Source organism: Myotis myotis, unplaced genomic scaffold, assembly GCF_014108235.1.
Source record: "Myotis myotis isolate mMyoMyo1 unplaced genomic scaffold, mMyoMyo1.p scaffold_m19_p_9, whole genome shotgun sequence".
NCBI lineage: Eukaryota > Metazoa > Chordata > Mammalia > Chiroptera > Vespertilionidae > Myotis > Myotis myotis.
Window position 1 is genome coordinate 81,332,246 of NW_023416401.1, and position 15,957 is coordinate 81,348,202.

A 15,957-nucleotide genomic window follows, 5' to 3' on the forward strand; every position below is an offset into this window, starting at 1 on the left:
CGCGTGGAAAGCGTGGGCTGCGTGTGCGCCTCTCTCTGCCTGTGCAGCGATGCTGGCGGCTCCACCTTCTCTGGGAAACGAAGCAGGAAAACTGAGCTTCAGGACCCTCCCGGGCAGTTCCTCACAAGGTCCTCGTGTTCTTCTTGCTCGCCTTGTTCAGAACACAGCATCTGTCACTGTTGCCTGTTTTCTGTGGTTTTAGCTTTAAGGATTTTTACGAGCTGGAGCCAGAAAAGTTCCAGAATAAGACGAACGGCATCACGCCCCGGCGGTGGTTGCTCCTGTGTAACCCGGGCCTGGCTGACACCATCATGGAGGTGAGGCCGGCCACCCCTGTGTGTGGACCAGCAGTGGCTCCAGGATGGGAGTAGGTGGCGCCCAGCTGCCGCTTCCCCCCCCCCCCCCCCCCCCCCGACATGGGAGTGCTGGGACAGGCAGGGCAGGAAGTCAGTGGCCTCTGGGCCTGGGGGCGGGGTAGTTCAGAATCGAGGTTCTGGGGTTTCAGGAGGGGCTGGGGTGGGGCCACCGGCCAAGCAGCAGCCATAGGCCAGTAGCCAAAGAGGTTTGTGAGCCAAAGATGTCGTAGTTGGTGGACTCACTCAGGTGCTCACTTGGGAGGAAAGGAATGAAGCTTCCTACCTGCTAGGTGTGTGCCAGGCTGTGGGGCGGTGCCTGGTGAGGGCCTGCGATGGGGCACTGCCCGGCAGGGCTGTGTGTGTGTCACGGAAGGACAGAGAGTGAGTGGGAGGCATGGATGACCGAACGAGGACAGGTCCCAACACGAGCAGAAACCACGTGTTCCTTTACCATTCTCCAGAAAATCGGGGAGGGTTTCCTGACGGACCTGAGTCAGTTGAAGAAGCTGCTGCCCCTGGTCAATGACGAGGCGCTCATCAGGGAGGTGGCCCAGGTCAAGCAGGTAGGCCCGCGTGCCGCCAGCCCGGCTGCCTCAGACCTAGCGTGGCACCAGGTCCCCACCTGCTCTGCGGGTTGAGGCCCATCCTCTCCACTGAGCTCTTCCGATGAGGACCCGGCTGACCTCAGGGCACCGGCAGGGGGGCGGGCGGAGACCCCAGTGCAGCCTCGAGCACACCTTCACCCAGCATTCTGTAGGAGAAGCTGGTCAGGCCTGTGCACTGAGCCTCTCCCACCGCAGCCAGCCTCAGCCTCACAGGCCCGATCGCTGAGGCTTCAGACCACACGGGGCCGCCTGATGGCGAGTGAGGACCGACCCTGAGGCGCATGTGCTCCCCGGCTGCCTCTGTGCTGTGCCCAGGACCAGCCCCTCATTTTGAACTCTCACCCCTCCTGCCCACATCTGCCTCCTTTTACACCACATTCACTGGCCCCCTTTATTCTGCTTTTCTCATGCTTTGCTTTTCTCCAGGTTTGCCTTTTGGTCTAGTTTTGCATTTATTTCTACCACTGGTGGTGGGTGTTCACTTTCCGGATCACGCTTCCCCCACCCCCACTTTCCCTCACACGGCGGCCACCCCTCAGCCCTCAGCGCTGGCCTTCAGTCGTCATGGCCCTCCCCTGGGCAGCAGTGGGCGTCCTGGGAGCACCCCCGCCCCCCCCACCTCTCTGGTGCCACACTTTCGACGAGGGACAGAGATACTCTCAGCCGAGTTGGACACTGGGGAGCTCGTGTTCCTGTGAACCGTCCGTCCATGTCCTCTGTTCTCCCCAGGAAAACAAGCTGAAGTTCTCCGCCTTCCTGGAGAAGGAGTACAAGGTGCGAATCAACCCGTCCTCCATGTTCGACGTGCACGTGAAGAGGATCCATGAGTACAAGCGGCAGCTGCTGAACTGCCTGCACATCGTCACCCTGTACAACCGTGAGTGTGGCCTCGGCTCTCGCCCGCCAGCGCATCCTGGGCCCCGGCCTCCGTTCACGCAGCCGGGAAGCCGGGGCCTGTGTGACACCGCGTGTTTATGTTCAGCAGCAGCTCTGTGTTCTGTGCGCTCAGTGTCAGAGTAGTTACAAGCAGTGGCAGGTGAGCCTCTCTGTCTGACTGGGGTACAAGCCTGAGCTCTGGGGTACAGGCCTGAGCTGCATGAGGCAGGCAGGCAGACAGGTGCCTCAGACGGGCCAGGGACGGCCCCAGGTAGTCAGCATGGGGCCCGGCGTGGGGAGCTTCATGGGACTCGAAGGCTAGGCTTTCTGTTCGGTTCAGCTTTTATTTTAAATTTACTCATTATCTTTATTAGACTTGAGTTGTTTGGAGAGATTTTACTTATTTAGAGGCATTTAAAGCGTACTTATAAAAAACAAATAGTATATATTAAATTTATACATGTACCCTTTAATGGTTAGAGCAGCATTTCTAGATGAGAAACGAGGAATCAAAGACCCCTAAAAGTAAATATGAATATTTGCTAGTTTCATAAATATTATAATAAAACCTTAAGGAATAACTTCGTTTTTAAAGTTTCATAATGTAATGAAGTGATTAATTTTGAAAACCTAAGAAGCACAAGCACTCTTCCAGATAGAAAGCTGCTCTCAGGAACATTCACGCTCCTGTTACCAGTGAGTAAGACTCGGGCCGAGGAACCCGGGTCCTGGTGAGACGTCTGGGTAACAGGCTGAGTGCTTCCGAGGCTCTGACCCCGACCCTTCGGGGCAGGCTGCAGGGCGGACCTCCTGTGTGGCTGAAGGAGGCGCCTCACCACACGCTTCCCTGGCCAGCAATACTCACTCCTGCAGATCGCGTTCTCCCTTATTTGCCATGTTTCCCTTTTGCAAGCACAATTCTCTGCATTTTATTTCTCAGCTTCTTCTCACTCACCTGCCTGTACACGTGTGAGTGTGAGTGTGTGTGTGTGTGTGTGTGTGTGTGTGTGTGTGTGTGTGTGTCTTGCCTGGTGGTTTCTCTCAGAACATCTAAAGGTCTTTCCTTCTCCATTAGGTTCTCTGTGCTTCTCATTTCCATCCTCTGTGTGTGCTGTGCTGAGTCTTCTCCCTCTCGGCTTCTCTACTGAGGCTGCACTCACATGTGGCAGTTCTGCCTCTGAGCTCCACGTTCTGCCCCTGAGCTCCACGTTCTGCCCCTGAGCTCCGGGTTCTGCCCCTGAGCTCCACGTTCTGCCTCTGAGCTCCACGTTCTGCCCCTGAGCTCCACGTTCTGCCCCTGAGCTCCACGTTCTGCCACTGAGCTCCACGTTCTGCCCTGAGCTCCACGTTCTGCCCCTGAGCTCCACGTTCTGCCTCTGAGCTCCACGTTCTGCCCCTGAGCTCCGGGTTCTGCCCCTGAGCTCCGGGTTCTGCCTCTGAGCTCCACGTTCTGCCCCTGAGCTCCACGTTCTGCCCCTGAGCTCCGGGTTCTGCCTCTGAGCTCCACGTTCTGCCCCTGAGCTCCACGTTCTGCCCCTGAGCTCCCCGTTCTGCCCCTGAGCTCCGGGTTCTGCCTCTGAGCTCCACGTTCTGCCCCTGAGCTCCACGTTCTGCCCCTGAGCTCCGGGTTCTGCCTCTGAGCTCCACGTTCTGCCCTGAGCTCCACGTTCTGCCCCTGAGCTCCACGTTCTGCCCCTGAGCTCCACGTTCTGCCCCTGAGCTCCACGTTCTGCCCCTGAGCTCCACGTTCTGCCCCTGAGCTCCACGTTCTGCCTCTGAGCTCCACATTCTGCCCCTGAGCTCCACGTTCTGCCCCTGAGCTCCACGTTCTGCCTCTGAGCTCCACGTTCTGCCCCTGAGCTCCGGGTTCTGCCTCTGAGCTCTGTTCTGCCCCTGAGCTCCAGGTTCTGCCTCTGTGCTCCACGTTCTGCCTCTGAGCTCTGGGTTCTGCCTCTGAAGTCCTGGTTCTGCCGCTGAGCTCCGGGTTCTGCCTCTGAGCTCCACGTTCTGCCTCTGAGCTCTGGGTTCTGCCTCTGCACTCCGTGTTCTGCCTCTGAGCTCTGGGTTCTGCCTCTGAGCTCCACGTTCTGCCCCTGAGCTCAGGGTTCTGCCTCTGAGCTCCATGTTCTGCCCCTGAGCTCCGGGTTCTGCCCCTGAGCTCCACGTTCTGCCCCTGAGCTCCGGGTTCTGCCTCTGAGCTCCACGTTCTGCCCCTGAGCTCCACGTTCTGTCTCTGCACTCCGTGTTCTGCCAGTTCTTGTTTAATGTGCCCCTGAGTCCTGCCCACTCTCGAGGTCTTGAGTTCAGCTCTGTCCCCTTTCCATGTTGACGGTCATTGCAGGTTGGAGTTTCTCACAGGGAGGTTTGTTCCATTCCGTGTCCTCTTGTCTGTGGGGAAGCTGTGTTCAGGCTTGTGGTTCCTAGATGAGTGAGCTGCAGTGCTCGGGATGACCGGCAGGAGCGGTGTGGGGCTCCAGGCAGCTTCGGGCTCCCCAGGCCTGGTGCCTCTCTGTGGCTGCATCTCCTCTGTCTCTTCCAAGTCCACGCTGGCTCAGGGCTCCCTGGCCTGGCTGTCATGGTTTCCACCCCACAGGCCTCTGTCCCCCAGGATATCAGCTCCTCTCCCGAGGTGTCCCTGTGGGGGAGGGGCTGAGGAGGTCAGTCTGCCTGGCGCCGGGGGCTCCTTCCCTGTCTCCCTTGCACTTGGCTCCTCTGGGGAAGCCAGGTCTTGAGACCCTTGTGTTCCCGGCCCTGTTCCCCCCCGCCCCCCCCCCCCCTCCCCGTGACCTGACAGAACTGGCCCTATGGTCTGGAGTTAGCATGCTTTTCCTAGGAAAGTTTTAGTGAAAATGTAGTTTTGCATTTTGCTATACTTCACATTATCCTATCTGATCTATGGAGGTGGGAAGATCCGGAAGTCAGGTACAGTTGTGTTTCTACTAGAACATGAAGTCACACGTTAAAGATCAGCCATCACTCTACACGGCTTATGGCTGGTTCCAGGTCTCTGGTAAATGCTGCCTAGGGCTGCCTCTCACCCTTGTGAGACATCACCCTCTCCCTACCCCCCACATGCACTGAAACTGAAAACGGGTGGCCTGGCGAGGACATGCTCAGTGTGCTGGGGCCGAAGGTGGCCGGCCGCGGTGGACTGTAGTGCCTGACCCCGTCTGCCATGCAGGAGAGCTTCAGGATGAGAGCAGGGGGACTTGGGGTCTTGCCTGATGCCCCTTGAGGGCTATTGGTGCCATGACCACAATCCTGGGGTCACCTCTTCCTTGAGTGCCAGTCGTGTACTGGGGACCAGACCCAAACCAGGCTCCTGTGTTGGGTGTCCTGGGAACAGAGGTGCAGCTTTTCCGGGCCTTTGGAAGGGTCTACTCCCTGCTGGCCTTCCCCACGACCCTGGGACACAAGTGTGAGTGGCATTTCCTGGTGGGTGTGCAGGGCCCAGTGGCCGTGCCCTACCCTGTGCTGGGTTGACTTCTGAGGACACTGGTCACCACGGCTCACCTGAATCTCTTGTTTGTCCTGCAGGAATAAAGAAGGACCCTGCCAAGGCTTGTGTGCCCAGGACTGTCATAATCGGGGGTAAGGTGAGGTGATGTCCTCTTTGTTTGATATTTGGCCAGAATGCACAAACCACCACTTTCCAGCAGTGCCACTGGATCCCGACTTGGGCACCAGCTGCCTATTTGACTGGGTGCTGCGGGTGCCTCTGAGCCAGCATGCACTCAGTGCCAGGGGAACCCTGGCCCCCAGGTGGGCCAAGTCTCCATCAGCTCAGCAGGGACGGCTAGATGGGACCCTTGCCTGCCCAGCACATGGGTCCCCAGAATCCGGGGCAGCCACCAGTGGGCTTCCTGGCCCTTCATTTGATGGGGTGGCACCCTTTCACTGCCCTTCCGCACTTCTCCTGGCTCTTGGGCCCAGCTCATACCCCAGCCCCACCCCTCACACATACTCATGCTGAGAGGACGCAGGTTGCCGGCGGCTTCGCTGACCAGATGTGCACCTGCTCTGGGCTCCGCTGGGCTTTATTTCATCTCATTTCCTGTGGCACTTGCTTTGGATACACTATTGTGGAATCTGGTGAATCACGTGTAGGCATTAGTGGCCTCATCATTGCACTCTGTGCTCTAGGACCCACCCTCTAGGATCCATCTCTTTCTCTTTCCCCTGCAGTTATTTTTGTTACAGAAAGGGGGGTGCATCTTCCCCGGCCTGCTGGTTCTGATCGCCTCCTCTGGTATGTTTCAGTGTGTCCTTCAGCTCCTTATTTCCTCTAAGTTGGTAGTCAGTTTTCTTTTATCTCCTAATTTTTGAAAACAAGCATGAGGCTGACAGATGTCTGCACACGGGAGAGGTGGCCGTCGGAGACGTGCTCTGGCAGAACTGAGGGAGGGCAGGAGGGCGTCATGCCCGGTAGGGTCGCAGCTTCTTCCGTCATGAGTCTGTCACCAGACTGAGTGGAGGACACGCAGGGTTGCCATGGCCTCGGCCCCTCTGAGAGCTACCTTCCCGGACACCATGGGGCTGCTCGGCTAGACACGGCCTCGGTGTGGCCAGCACCAGGCTGCAGTGACCAGCAACAACGCTGGCCCCAAGCACAGGCCTGCTCATGTGTAACCCTCCTCCTCCTCCTAGGCAGCTCCTGGCTACCACATGGCCAAAATGATCATCAAGCTGGTCACGTCCATCGGTGAGGTTGTCAACCACGACCCAGTTGTGGGCAACAGGCTCAAAGTGATCTTCCTAGAGAACTACCGAGTGTCCTTGGCCGAAAAAGGTACCCTGGGGAGCCCGCGTCAGACCGAAAGCCTGCCCCGGCCGGTGCGATGTGGGTGGTCGTTGCTGGTCGGGTTAGCTCTGCCCTGGACACCAGGCTCCCCAGCCGAAGGGGGCCTTCAGCCTAGTATTGAAAGGCTTTGGGGCGCTCTCTGCCCTCCTCACGTGCGGAACTGCTCTCAACCTCGGGTGCTCTTTGTTCTGTGCTTTCTCGTTCCTGCCCTGATCTCGTCGTCCCTCCCCTTCCTCTTTTCCGGGCCCTCAGCTTTGCCTTGCTGCTGCGGGGCTGGCTCTTTTTTTTTTTTTTTAATAATAATATTTGCTTTTTTTAATTTTTATTGTTTCAGAGAGGAAGGGAGAGGGAGAGAGAGATAGAAACATCAGTGATGACAGCTAATCATTGACCGGCTGCCTCCTGCACGCCCCCTACTGGGGACTGAGCCTGCAGCCCCAGCACGTGCCCTTGACTGGAATCGAACCTGGGACCCTTCAGTCCGCAGGCCAACGCTCTATCCACTGAGCCAAACCAGCCAGGGCTGGGCTCGCCCTTGCTGGCAGGATGGGCTTCCATTTGGCCTCCCCTTTCCCTCCCCCAACTCCAGGGAATGCTTCTGCTCATCACCACCTGTTCACTCTCAAGAGCAGGGCCTGCTTCTCATTTGGGCCGGTACCTGCCTCTTCTGTCCTTTCTGAGGGCGCGGGTGACATTCTGCTCTATTGAGAGTTCATTCTGGGGCGGCTCCACTGTAGGGAGCCCTGGGAAGACTTGCTCGGATGTGGGCTGCCATCTGGAGACGGTTCTGAAGGAGGGCCTGCAGCCCAGTGTGCCTTAGAGCAAGGCTGTCCTTATCTGGACGGGCCTTTCCAGATTGGCTGCTGCTGGAGGCTCCAGCGGGACAGCGTCTGCCCAACCAAACGGTGCAAAGCTGAGCCTGGAATTCTGGGGCCAAGAAGCAGGCACGTCCATGGTTCAGACAAACCAGGGGCTGCTTCCTGGGCCTGAGTGAAGCTGTGCTCCCTCCTCCTGCCAGCTCGGCCGGTTCGTGGACACCATCCCTGTGGTCCCGCTGCCATGGACCACATGTGGTTCAGTTGGTGGTGCGGTTAGTCGCTTAGAGCTTCTAACGTGTTTTAACGGCTCTTTGCTGCCTGAAACGCTGCCCCGCCCCCCAGTTATTTGGGGCTGGGCTCTGGTGCTTCTTTAGAACAGACCCTGCGGGAGGCCCAGTCTGGGGCCTGAGACCTGAGGTCGGGGCCCCTACCTTCTCCTCCAGCTCTTAGACTTGCTGTGGCAGTGTGTCTGCTATTATATTTGCCATATCACTGCCTGTGGGGTGGGCCTCATGGGGGCCAAGATGCCCGTGTCTCTTTATACTGACTCCTGGCTTGACCTTGAAGAGGGCTGGACTCTGGCCTTACCGGCCTTGAGTGCTGCCATTGGGTTAGGGAAGTATCAGCTCACAGGTGAGCTGAGGATGTGGGAACAGGGATGCCAAGGCAGGTGGGACAGAGGAGGCGCAGGGAACCCACTCCTGGGAGAAGCTGCAGGGCTCAATTTGAACAGCACAGAGTAACTGTGAATGGGAGGAAATGCCCTCACCTCCCCACTCCACACTTCCTAGTCTTCTGGGTCCTAAGGTGTCCAGATTCCTCTTGAAGTGATCTGATGAGACTTACAGACTTTTTAATATGACAGAAAGTGGTATTGGGGTGAAAGGGAGCGATCACACCAACAGGCCAGGACCAGGGACCCCACGAGGCTTTGTCTGGGTTCTGGTTCCTGGAAGGTTTCAGAACGAAGGTCCTTTGCCACCTGCGATGTTTCTTCCAAGGGTCCCCTCTTGGGACCTCTGCCTCAGGCTGCCCTGGATCAAGAAAGGGAGCCCTTATAGGGAGGGTGGGCAGTGCCCAGCCTTGGCCACTTGCAGGGGTGCCTCAGGGCTCTGGCTCGTCCTGGAGTGAGCGCCAGTTTCAGGGCAGGATGAGAGAGTAGGGTATTTCTTGCAGATCCGTGGTTCACGCTGAGTAGTTGGTGGCTGACATGCCTTCTTGTGCTACCCCCTGGCAGTGATCCCCGCTGCTGACCTATCCCAGCAGATCTCCACCGCGGGCACTGAGGCCTCAGGAACGGGCAACATGAAGTTCATGCTCAACGGGGCCCTCACCATCGGCACCATGGACGGTGCCAACGTGGAGATGGCTGAGGAAGCCGGGGCCGAGAACCTCTTCATCTTTGGCCTTCGGGTGGAAGATGTCCAGGCCCTGGACCAGAAAGGGTATGTGTGTCCCTCCCCATGCCATCAAGGATGTGGCATCATCCTGGGCACTGCCCAAAGCCCCAGGGAGGGCCATGAAGGGGCTCAGGCCAGGCCTCTGCTTGGCAGGGTGCATGCCCACCCAGGGGGTGGGGAGTGGCTGTGGGCACTCTGGCCTTGTCTGCGCACATCCAGCTTGGGCAGGAGCTGGTTGCTCTGTGCTTCTCCACGGCTCAGTCAGAGGGAACCAGACTAAGTGTTAAGGAGGGAGAGAGACACAGAGAGAGAAACATCAATGTGACACACATTGATTGCTTGCATCCTGCGTGCGCCCCGGCCAAGGATCAAGCTGCAACTGGTACTTGCCCTTGACTGGAATTGAACCCGGAACCCTTCAGTCCTCGGGCTGACGCTCTATCCACTGGGCCAAACTGGCTAAGGCCAGACCAAGTGTTTCAAAGGGTGGAAGGCCCTGGTCTCTGCCGGGGGAGCCCCCGGGGACAGGGCTCTGAATACTCTTGACCGATTTGGGATTTGGCCCACTGCTGAGATGCCGTGGCCTAATTTTGTAAAATAACCCAGTTGCCTAGGAATGGTTTTAGAGTTTCAGAAAAGTTGCAAGGAACGTACAGCGTGCCATGTACACTTCCACTTTTACCTGTTGTTTGCATATCATTAATTAGTGTGGAACACTGTCAAAATGAATTAACCAGTAATGGTATGATGTTATTTTTTAAAGTCCATCCTTTATCTCACCATTTCCCCATGAATGGCCTGTCCTTTAACGTCCCAGGATCCCATCCAGAGCATTCCTCTCATCTGTGACAGTTTCTCAGCCTTTCCTTGTTTTCTATGACCTTGGATGCTCTAGGAGTCCTGGCCCAGCCTAATTCTGAGCAATAATGAACAAGAAAAGACAATGTTGCCCAATTGCCTAAAAGCTCCCAGGGGAGTTGGTGAGGCCTCAGACACCAGCCAGGTAAAAAAAACCCAAGTCACCTAAAAAGTCAGAACCTGGTCCTTGTCAGCCTGAGAGTTCACACCTTACATGCCCTTCTTGACGCCCCGCATTCAGACTCTTTCTGCCCCATCTCCGAGTACTAGGATTACACCTCTGTCAGATGCCTCCTGTTCCGACTTCCTGATGGCCACAGGCCTGTGTCCTGCAGGGTGGGACTAGGGAGGTGGGAGGCACAGGGGGAGGATGTTGGGGGGAGGGTGGGGATGCAGAGTTACAAGTTTTAGCAGCCCTCTCCTGTGGGATTACGATGGAGCCATGTGCACCATTGTACATCCTCAGGGACGGCGATTCTGTAAACAGTGACAGGAGCAGGTGGGACCGAGTTAGCACTCACAGCACATCACCATCTCTCCAGGTCTCCAGGGCCCAGTAGCCCTAGGACCCTCTGCCTTAGGGTCAAGGTGGAGCCTGGGGCAGTGCTAGGTCAGGGAGGGGTGTGCCCGTTGCCTGCCGCAAGGCTGCCGCCTGCAGACACTGGCTGGCAGCTGACTCCACCCGCTCCTCACAGGTACAATGCCCAAGAGTACTACAACCGTCTGCCCGAGCTGAGACAGGCCGTGGATCAGATCAGGGATGGCTTCTTCTCCCCCCAGCAGCCAGACTGTTTCAAGGACATCGTCAACATGCTGCTGTACCACGACAGGTGGGCCCGGCCTCCCCGTGGTCCTTACGTTCCTCCCCATTGACAGGTCAGACAGCCGGGTTCCGTGGTGGGCTGAAAACTGCAGTGTGGGGGTGAACCCTAGCCTTGGTGAGGCTTATACCCCCTCGCTCCCTCCCAACTGTGGCTCCTGGGCAGGGCCTGAGGCCCTCACCTTGAGAAGTCCCCTACCCCAAGGCTAGAGCTTGCAGTGGCCTCTGGCCGCGCTTGGTGTGCTGTGGACGCCCTGGTGGTGGGAACTGCCAGCTGCACGGTCCAGCCCCTGCCCCCAGCACCAGCTGACCATCTGGATGTGACAGACAGTGGCGGGAGGGGATGTGTGGGCGGGACTCCTCAGGTGGTCGGGTGGGTCTAAGGATGCAGCAAGCGTGGGCCCATGGTGACACAAAGTCATTAAAGTGGAATTGACCTGTGGCATAAATTGCAGTGTAGTTAGTGCTTTATTACAATGCAGTTGGCACACAGTTAACTCAGCTTCGGGTAACCTGCAACAGGTTGGCAGTACCATTTGCCATCATGACAGTTCTTTGCTCCAGCCTATTGGTAAAAGTGGAGTCTGGCAAATGCTGAGAATTGCTGCCTATTCCACTTTTAGCTGCTTTGGGGTTTTGTTTGTTTCATTTCAGTGACTGCTGTCAGCTGGCTTCAGCCAGACCAGATCATAACCACACAGGCTGTGATCAAGGAAAGACTTTTATTTTTTTATTTTTAAAATATATTTTATTGACTTTTTATAGAGGAAGGGAGAGGGATAGAGAGTTAGAAACATCAATCACCTGCCTCCTGCACACTCCCCACTGGGGATGTGCCCGCAACCAAGGTACATGCCCTTGACCGGAATCGAACCTGGGACCCTTGAGTCTGCAGGCCGACGCTCTATCCACTGAGCCAAACTGGTTGGGGCAAGGAGACTTTTAACGGTTCTGTTTCTGACTCAATTATAAACAGAAATGCATTTCTGAATTCACAAATCCTGCATTTTTGGGTCTGTATCACCTGTTCCTGGCCCAGTTAGACCTGAGAACTGACTGCTACATAGAGCCCGTCTCCCGCCATCCTGTGCCCTTCCCCGTGGGAGGTGAAAGAAACCGCTCAGGTGTGCAGCTCTCACCTATGTGCATTATAAACACCAATTTCTTTAAAGGAACATTGGCTTAAAATAAGGTTTTTCAAGAATAGTGTCCCCAGGACAGCAGTGTTGCTCACAGAGCAGCCCCTCCAGCCAGGTGGGCTCTAGAGCGTGAGGCACAGATGGCCGTGGCCTGGTTTCCTGATCTCCTGTCTCCTGTTTCAGGTTCAAGGTGTTTGCGGATTATGAAGCATATTTGGCTTGCCAGGCCCAGGTGGACCAGCTGTACCAGGTAAGGCTCTCAGACCCCCGAGTTGGTAGGAGCGGCACTGGTGGGGGAGCCTTGGGGCACATCTGCATCCTGCTGCCTAGGATGCTCCTGGGAGGTCACAGTTCAGCCTGTGGCCCAGAGCAGGCACCCCTCCCACTCAGGCCGTCTTAGCCGTCCCTCTGCTCCTATCTGCCACGATGGAGCCTTTTGACTCCTTGGGGCCAGGCTGCCACCCACCTGGTACATTTCCCCTACAGAGGGGGCGGAGATGGGCTGTTCCCTAGTCTGATCACCCCACGTGAGGAATGGGTGCTCAGCCCAAGAGGAAGGACGGGTCTGGTGGGCAGTGCACACAGACAGCATGTCTAAAATGAGTGTGAACACTTGCTTGGAAAGGTAAAAGCTTCCATCAGTAGAGCGAGGGACTGATAGCTGTGAGGAGCAGTTTCGGAGGCAGGGACGTTGGAGCCAGCTTCCCACTTGATGGAAAAAGACAAGGAGAAGACCCGCTTCCCAGGTTTCTGTGTGAAGCGGTGCCTGGTCCCCCATAGCAGCCCCATGGGCCTGGTGTGTCCACCCTGGTGTGGCCCGTAAAGGAGTCCACGCAGGATCTCATGGTGGGAAGGCCCAGGCCCTAAGCTGGGGAAGTGAAGGAGGATGTGTCTAGGTGCCTGCTTCCCTCCCTTTTCTGGGATTTTGTGGGTGTCCCACCTGTGCACCCCTTGGAGGAAGGCAGTGTGAGGGGACTGCAGCATTTTGGTTCAGTGAGTTTATCTCCCTAAATTGTTTAGCAGGTTCTTAGATGAGGCCTCGGATTTGTACATCTGATTTGTTGCCAGTCTCTGCCCCTGCCATTAGGAAACTGCTGTCTGTGCCTACACAACTCGCAAAAGAACAGGATGGGACCTGGAATATGGAGTGATGGGCAGGGCTCTGGGAGGAACCTTTGCTTCCCTTAAACTGGGCCTCAGGAAAGTGGCCCTTTCAGGGAGGCCCCTCCGGGTGTGGCTGTAGTCTGGGGGCAGCTGCCAGGCTCTGGCCAGAAGACCACCTGGCCATCTCCCTGGGGAACTGGATCTGCCTGGGAGCAAATACTCACCTGGTAGTATTTGTTTTTGTTGTGTGGGCTGTGCCCCAGTGGGATGTGGAGCATTTTATCTAGTCATTCGGTGGCTTTTCTGGTAGTTGGGGCCCCTCTCCAGTGAGCTATGATGGCCATTTTCTCCTCGTCCATCACACGGCCCAGAGCGAGCCAAGACCTCACCTGGAAACATCCTGAAGTCCTGGAAGCACAGGCTCTCTTGTGCCCGAGGTTACTCAGTCCTCCTTCTCTCTGCAGAACCCCAAGGAGTGGACCAAGAAGGTCATCAGGAACATTGCCTGCTCAGGCAAGTTCTCCAGTGACCGGACCATCACGGAGTATGCCCGGGACATCTGGGGTGTGGAGCCCTCTGACCTACAGATCCCGACCCCCCATGTCCCCAAGGACTAGGAGCTGGCACAGTGGGGACCAGTGGGGTTTTGTTTTCTTGTTGACTCCGCACCTCATGCCATTTTCCAAGCTGTCCCTGTTTTCTTCAGTGCTGTGTTTCAGGGAAGGGCTTGGGGATCATGGTGTGGCTTGGAGTGGGGGCTGGGGAAATGGATAGACGGAAGGGAAGGTGCTAAAAGTGAGATGCTGCCTGGTTTCTCGCAGGAAAGCAGAGCTCATAGCACTGCCTAGTTGGCCCCACAGCTTCAGCCCATCTGCCCCCTTGGCCCTCCCATCCTGCAGACATGGGTGAAGCCACCTAGTGGGCTCATCTGAGACCTTGCACTCCTTGCTGTGAGCTTGTGTTCAGTTTGGAGCCTCTAGATTCTGGGGTCTGGCAAGCAGCAATGGTGAAACCTGAAGTGTTTCTGCAGGACCTGGGCTGGCCGACAGCGGAACCAGCTCTGCCTCCCGGTCAGGCTGGGAGGGTCCAGTGCTCCCAGGCATCTTTACAGCTGCCCTGTGGGTGCTCCGGCCAGGGCTTCCAGATGGATCAGATAAAGGGGCCTCAGGATGACTATGGGTAACATTGGGGAGGACACCCGTGTCCAGCATCTAGGGGGCCTTGATTGGGATAAGGATGGCTGATGCAGTTAGCTTGGTTCTGCTTTTTCCAAAAAAATTTAAGTTCACAAGGAAATGAAACTAGCTGAAGCCTTTCCTTGGTTAGTAACTAAAAACTGTACTTTTGAAATTTCATGTCAGGGAAGGCAGTTCTGGGATGTTTCTGTCCGGCTGTGGGGGCCTGGGGCAGGGCTGCTGCCCCTGCTGAGGGAGGCTGAATGCCCAGCCCCTGCTGCAGATCTGCACCCTGCCTGTCCTGGAGAGTGCACTTCCTCTCTCCTTTGCCACCAGTGCCACAAGCTGGTCTGAAAAGGACCAAGTGTGTCCAGAGGGCAGCCCACTTTCCACTCTGCCTAGATAGCAGGCTGGTGCCAGGACAGCAGGTGAGCACCTAGGCCGCCCAGAGAAAGCCAGGAGCAGGTGGCACCCTTCACTGCGGGTTGTTGGCAACTTTGGATGGAAGCGCCCTTCCCGAGGCTCTGCCTCCTTGCATGCTGGGCCAGGGCATCACAGGCTCTGCCCTCATCCTGGGTCCTGACTGCTCGCAGAACCAGGCCATGGAGGACTTGCTCAAGTCCACACTTCATCAGAGCCCCTGGGGCCTGTGGTCATACCCCCAACACCCTCCATTGCCCTGTCCCTTAGGCTGTATGTGACCGTCACTGTGCCACTTGCTGTTATTGCCTCATGTGAGAAACTGATTAAAACTTCCTGCCCACACTTGGTTGGCCTGGCCTCAGTATTTCACTCGGGGTCAGCTTGGGGCCGGCTTCAGTCCTCCCTCCTAAAGAGGAGATGGGCTAAATGATGGCCATTGTCCTGGGATTGAAGACACAAAGTTCTCTCATCCCAGCTGATGTGAGACTTGGAGCTGGGTATGCTTAAACTGCCAGCTCTTCCAAGAACTGTGAAATCTGGTCACTTGGTAAACTGTCCTCTGGGCATTGGCTTTTTTGTGCGGAATTGTATTGGCTTCTTTTGCACCTGTCTTCTGCCACCCACCCTGGCAGGTAGAATGCCCAAAAATATTTTCTCCAAAATTGTATACTAGCTGCAAGTTGAATAAAAAACCCGGGGGGGGGGGGTAAACTTGGGGCTCAGTGTTACCCAAAGACCCTGAGAAGTATGGGACCCTGGAGCATGGGGGACCCTTGCTGGGGGCAGTGGTGTTGAGCCTCTCCTGGAGGTGGGGATGTGCCCTGGGAATGCATACTCCCATCCTTGCCCTGTGGCTCCCAGGACACACATGTGTAACTGCAGTTTATAGCTATGCATATCGACATCTCTTGTTTTTTTTTAAGGATTGGTCCTGACCATACATTGATTTTGTAACCCAGGGTCAGGGTTTACCCACAGTTTAAGCTTAGTGGCTTGGACCAAGGTAATAAGCTAAGAAGCCATCAAATAGGGTCCTTTGGACCTGACTGAGGTGATGGCCAGTGGCTGCCCACTCACCGCTCCCTTTTCTGTGCTTCCTCATCTTCAGTCGGCCTGTCAGGCACCTATAAAAACACTAACAGCTTGTATTTTTACCTTATATCCTATCTCATTCCCCTTAGAAAAGGATGTGAGGCCTTTCACATAGACAAAAGGTAAAACAAACAAAAACATGAACCCAGGCAGGACAGGCAGGTCTCAGATAATATGAGCAGATCACACCCACTTCCTTGGCTGAGAACTTGACTTTGAGTCTCAGGGACAAAGCCAGAAGAGCACTCCAGCCTCATGAAAGGGCTGCAGCCCAGGGGGCACGTGGTGGTTAGTGGTTCTCGGAGCCTCTGACGCAGAGTAGTTACACAGAAAGATGCTACTGGACCAGGCCCAGGTGTCCCAACTCTCACCTGGGACAACGGTGCCTTACAGGCAGTGCTCACACCTGGAAAAAAACATGGACTTCAGGACAAGAAATGTCTGTTCACGTTTCAATCCCAGTTTAAGAAAAGTGTGCATTTCCCAGATG

The 15,957-nt window shown here is 56.2% G+C and overlaps 1 protein-coding gene across 1 annotated transcript in view; it reads left to right on the forward strand.

Annotated features, from left to right (window-relative positions):
- PYGB (glycogen phosphorylase B) overlaps nt 1-14,717 on the forward strand; it is a 40,724-nt gene extending 26,007 nt beyond the window's left edge. Inside the window, exons 12-20 of the mRNA XM_036321154.1 lie at nt 203-317; nt 818-919; nt 1,691-1,838; nt 5,375-5,433; nt 6,485-6,626; nt 8,694-8,901; nt 10,410-10,544; nt 11,857-11,923; nt 13,242-14,717. Coding sequence (XP_036177047.1) covers nt 203-317; nt 818-919; nt 1,691-1,838; nt 5,375-5,433; nt 6,485-6,626; nt 8,694-8,901; nt 10,410-10,544; nt 11,857-11,923; nt 13,242-13,394 — 1,129 coding nt within the window. The 3' untranslated portion in view covers nt 13,395-14,717. The remainder of the gene's footprint in view (nt 1-202; nt 318-817; nt 920-1,690; nt 1,839-5,374; nt 5,434-6,484; nt 6,627-8,693; nt 8,902-10,409; nt 10,545-11,856; nt 11,924-13,241) is intronic.
- The last annotated feature ends 1,240 nt before the right edge of the window (nt 14,718-15,957 follow it).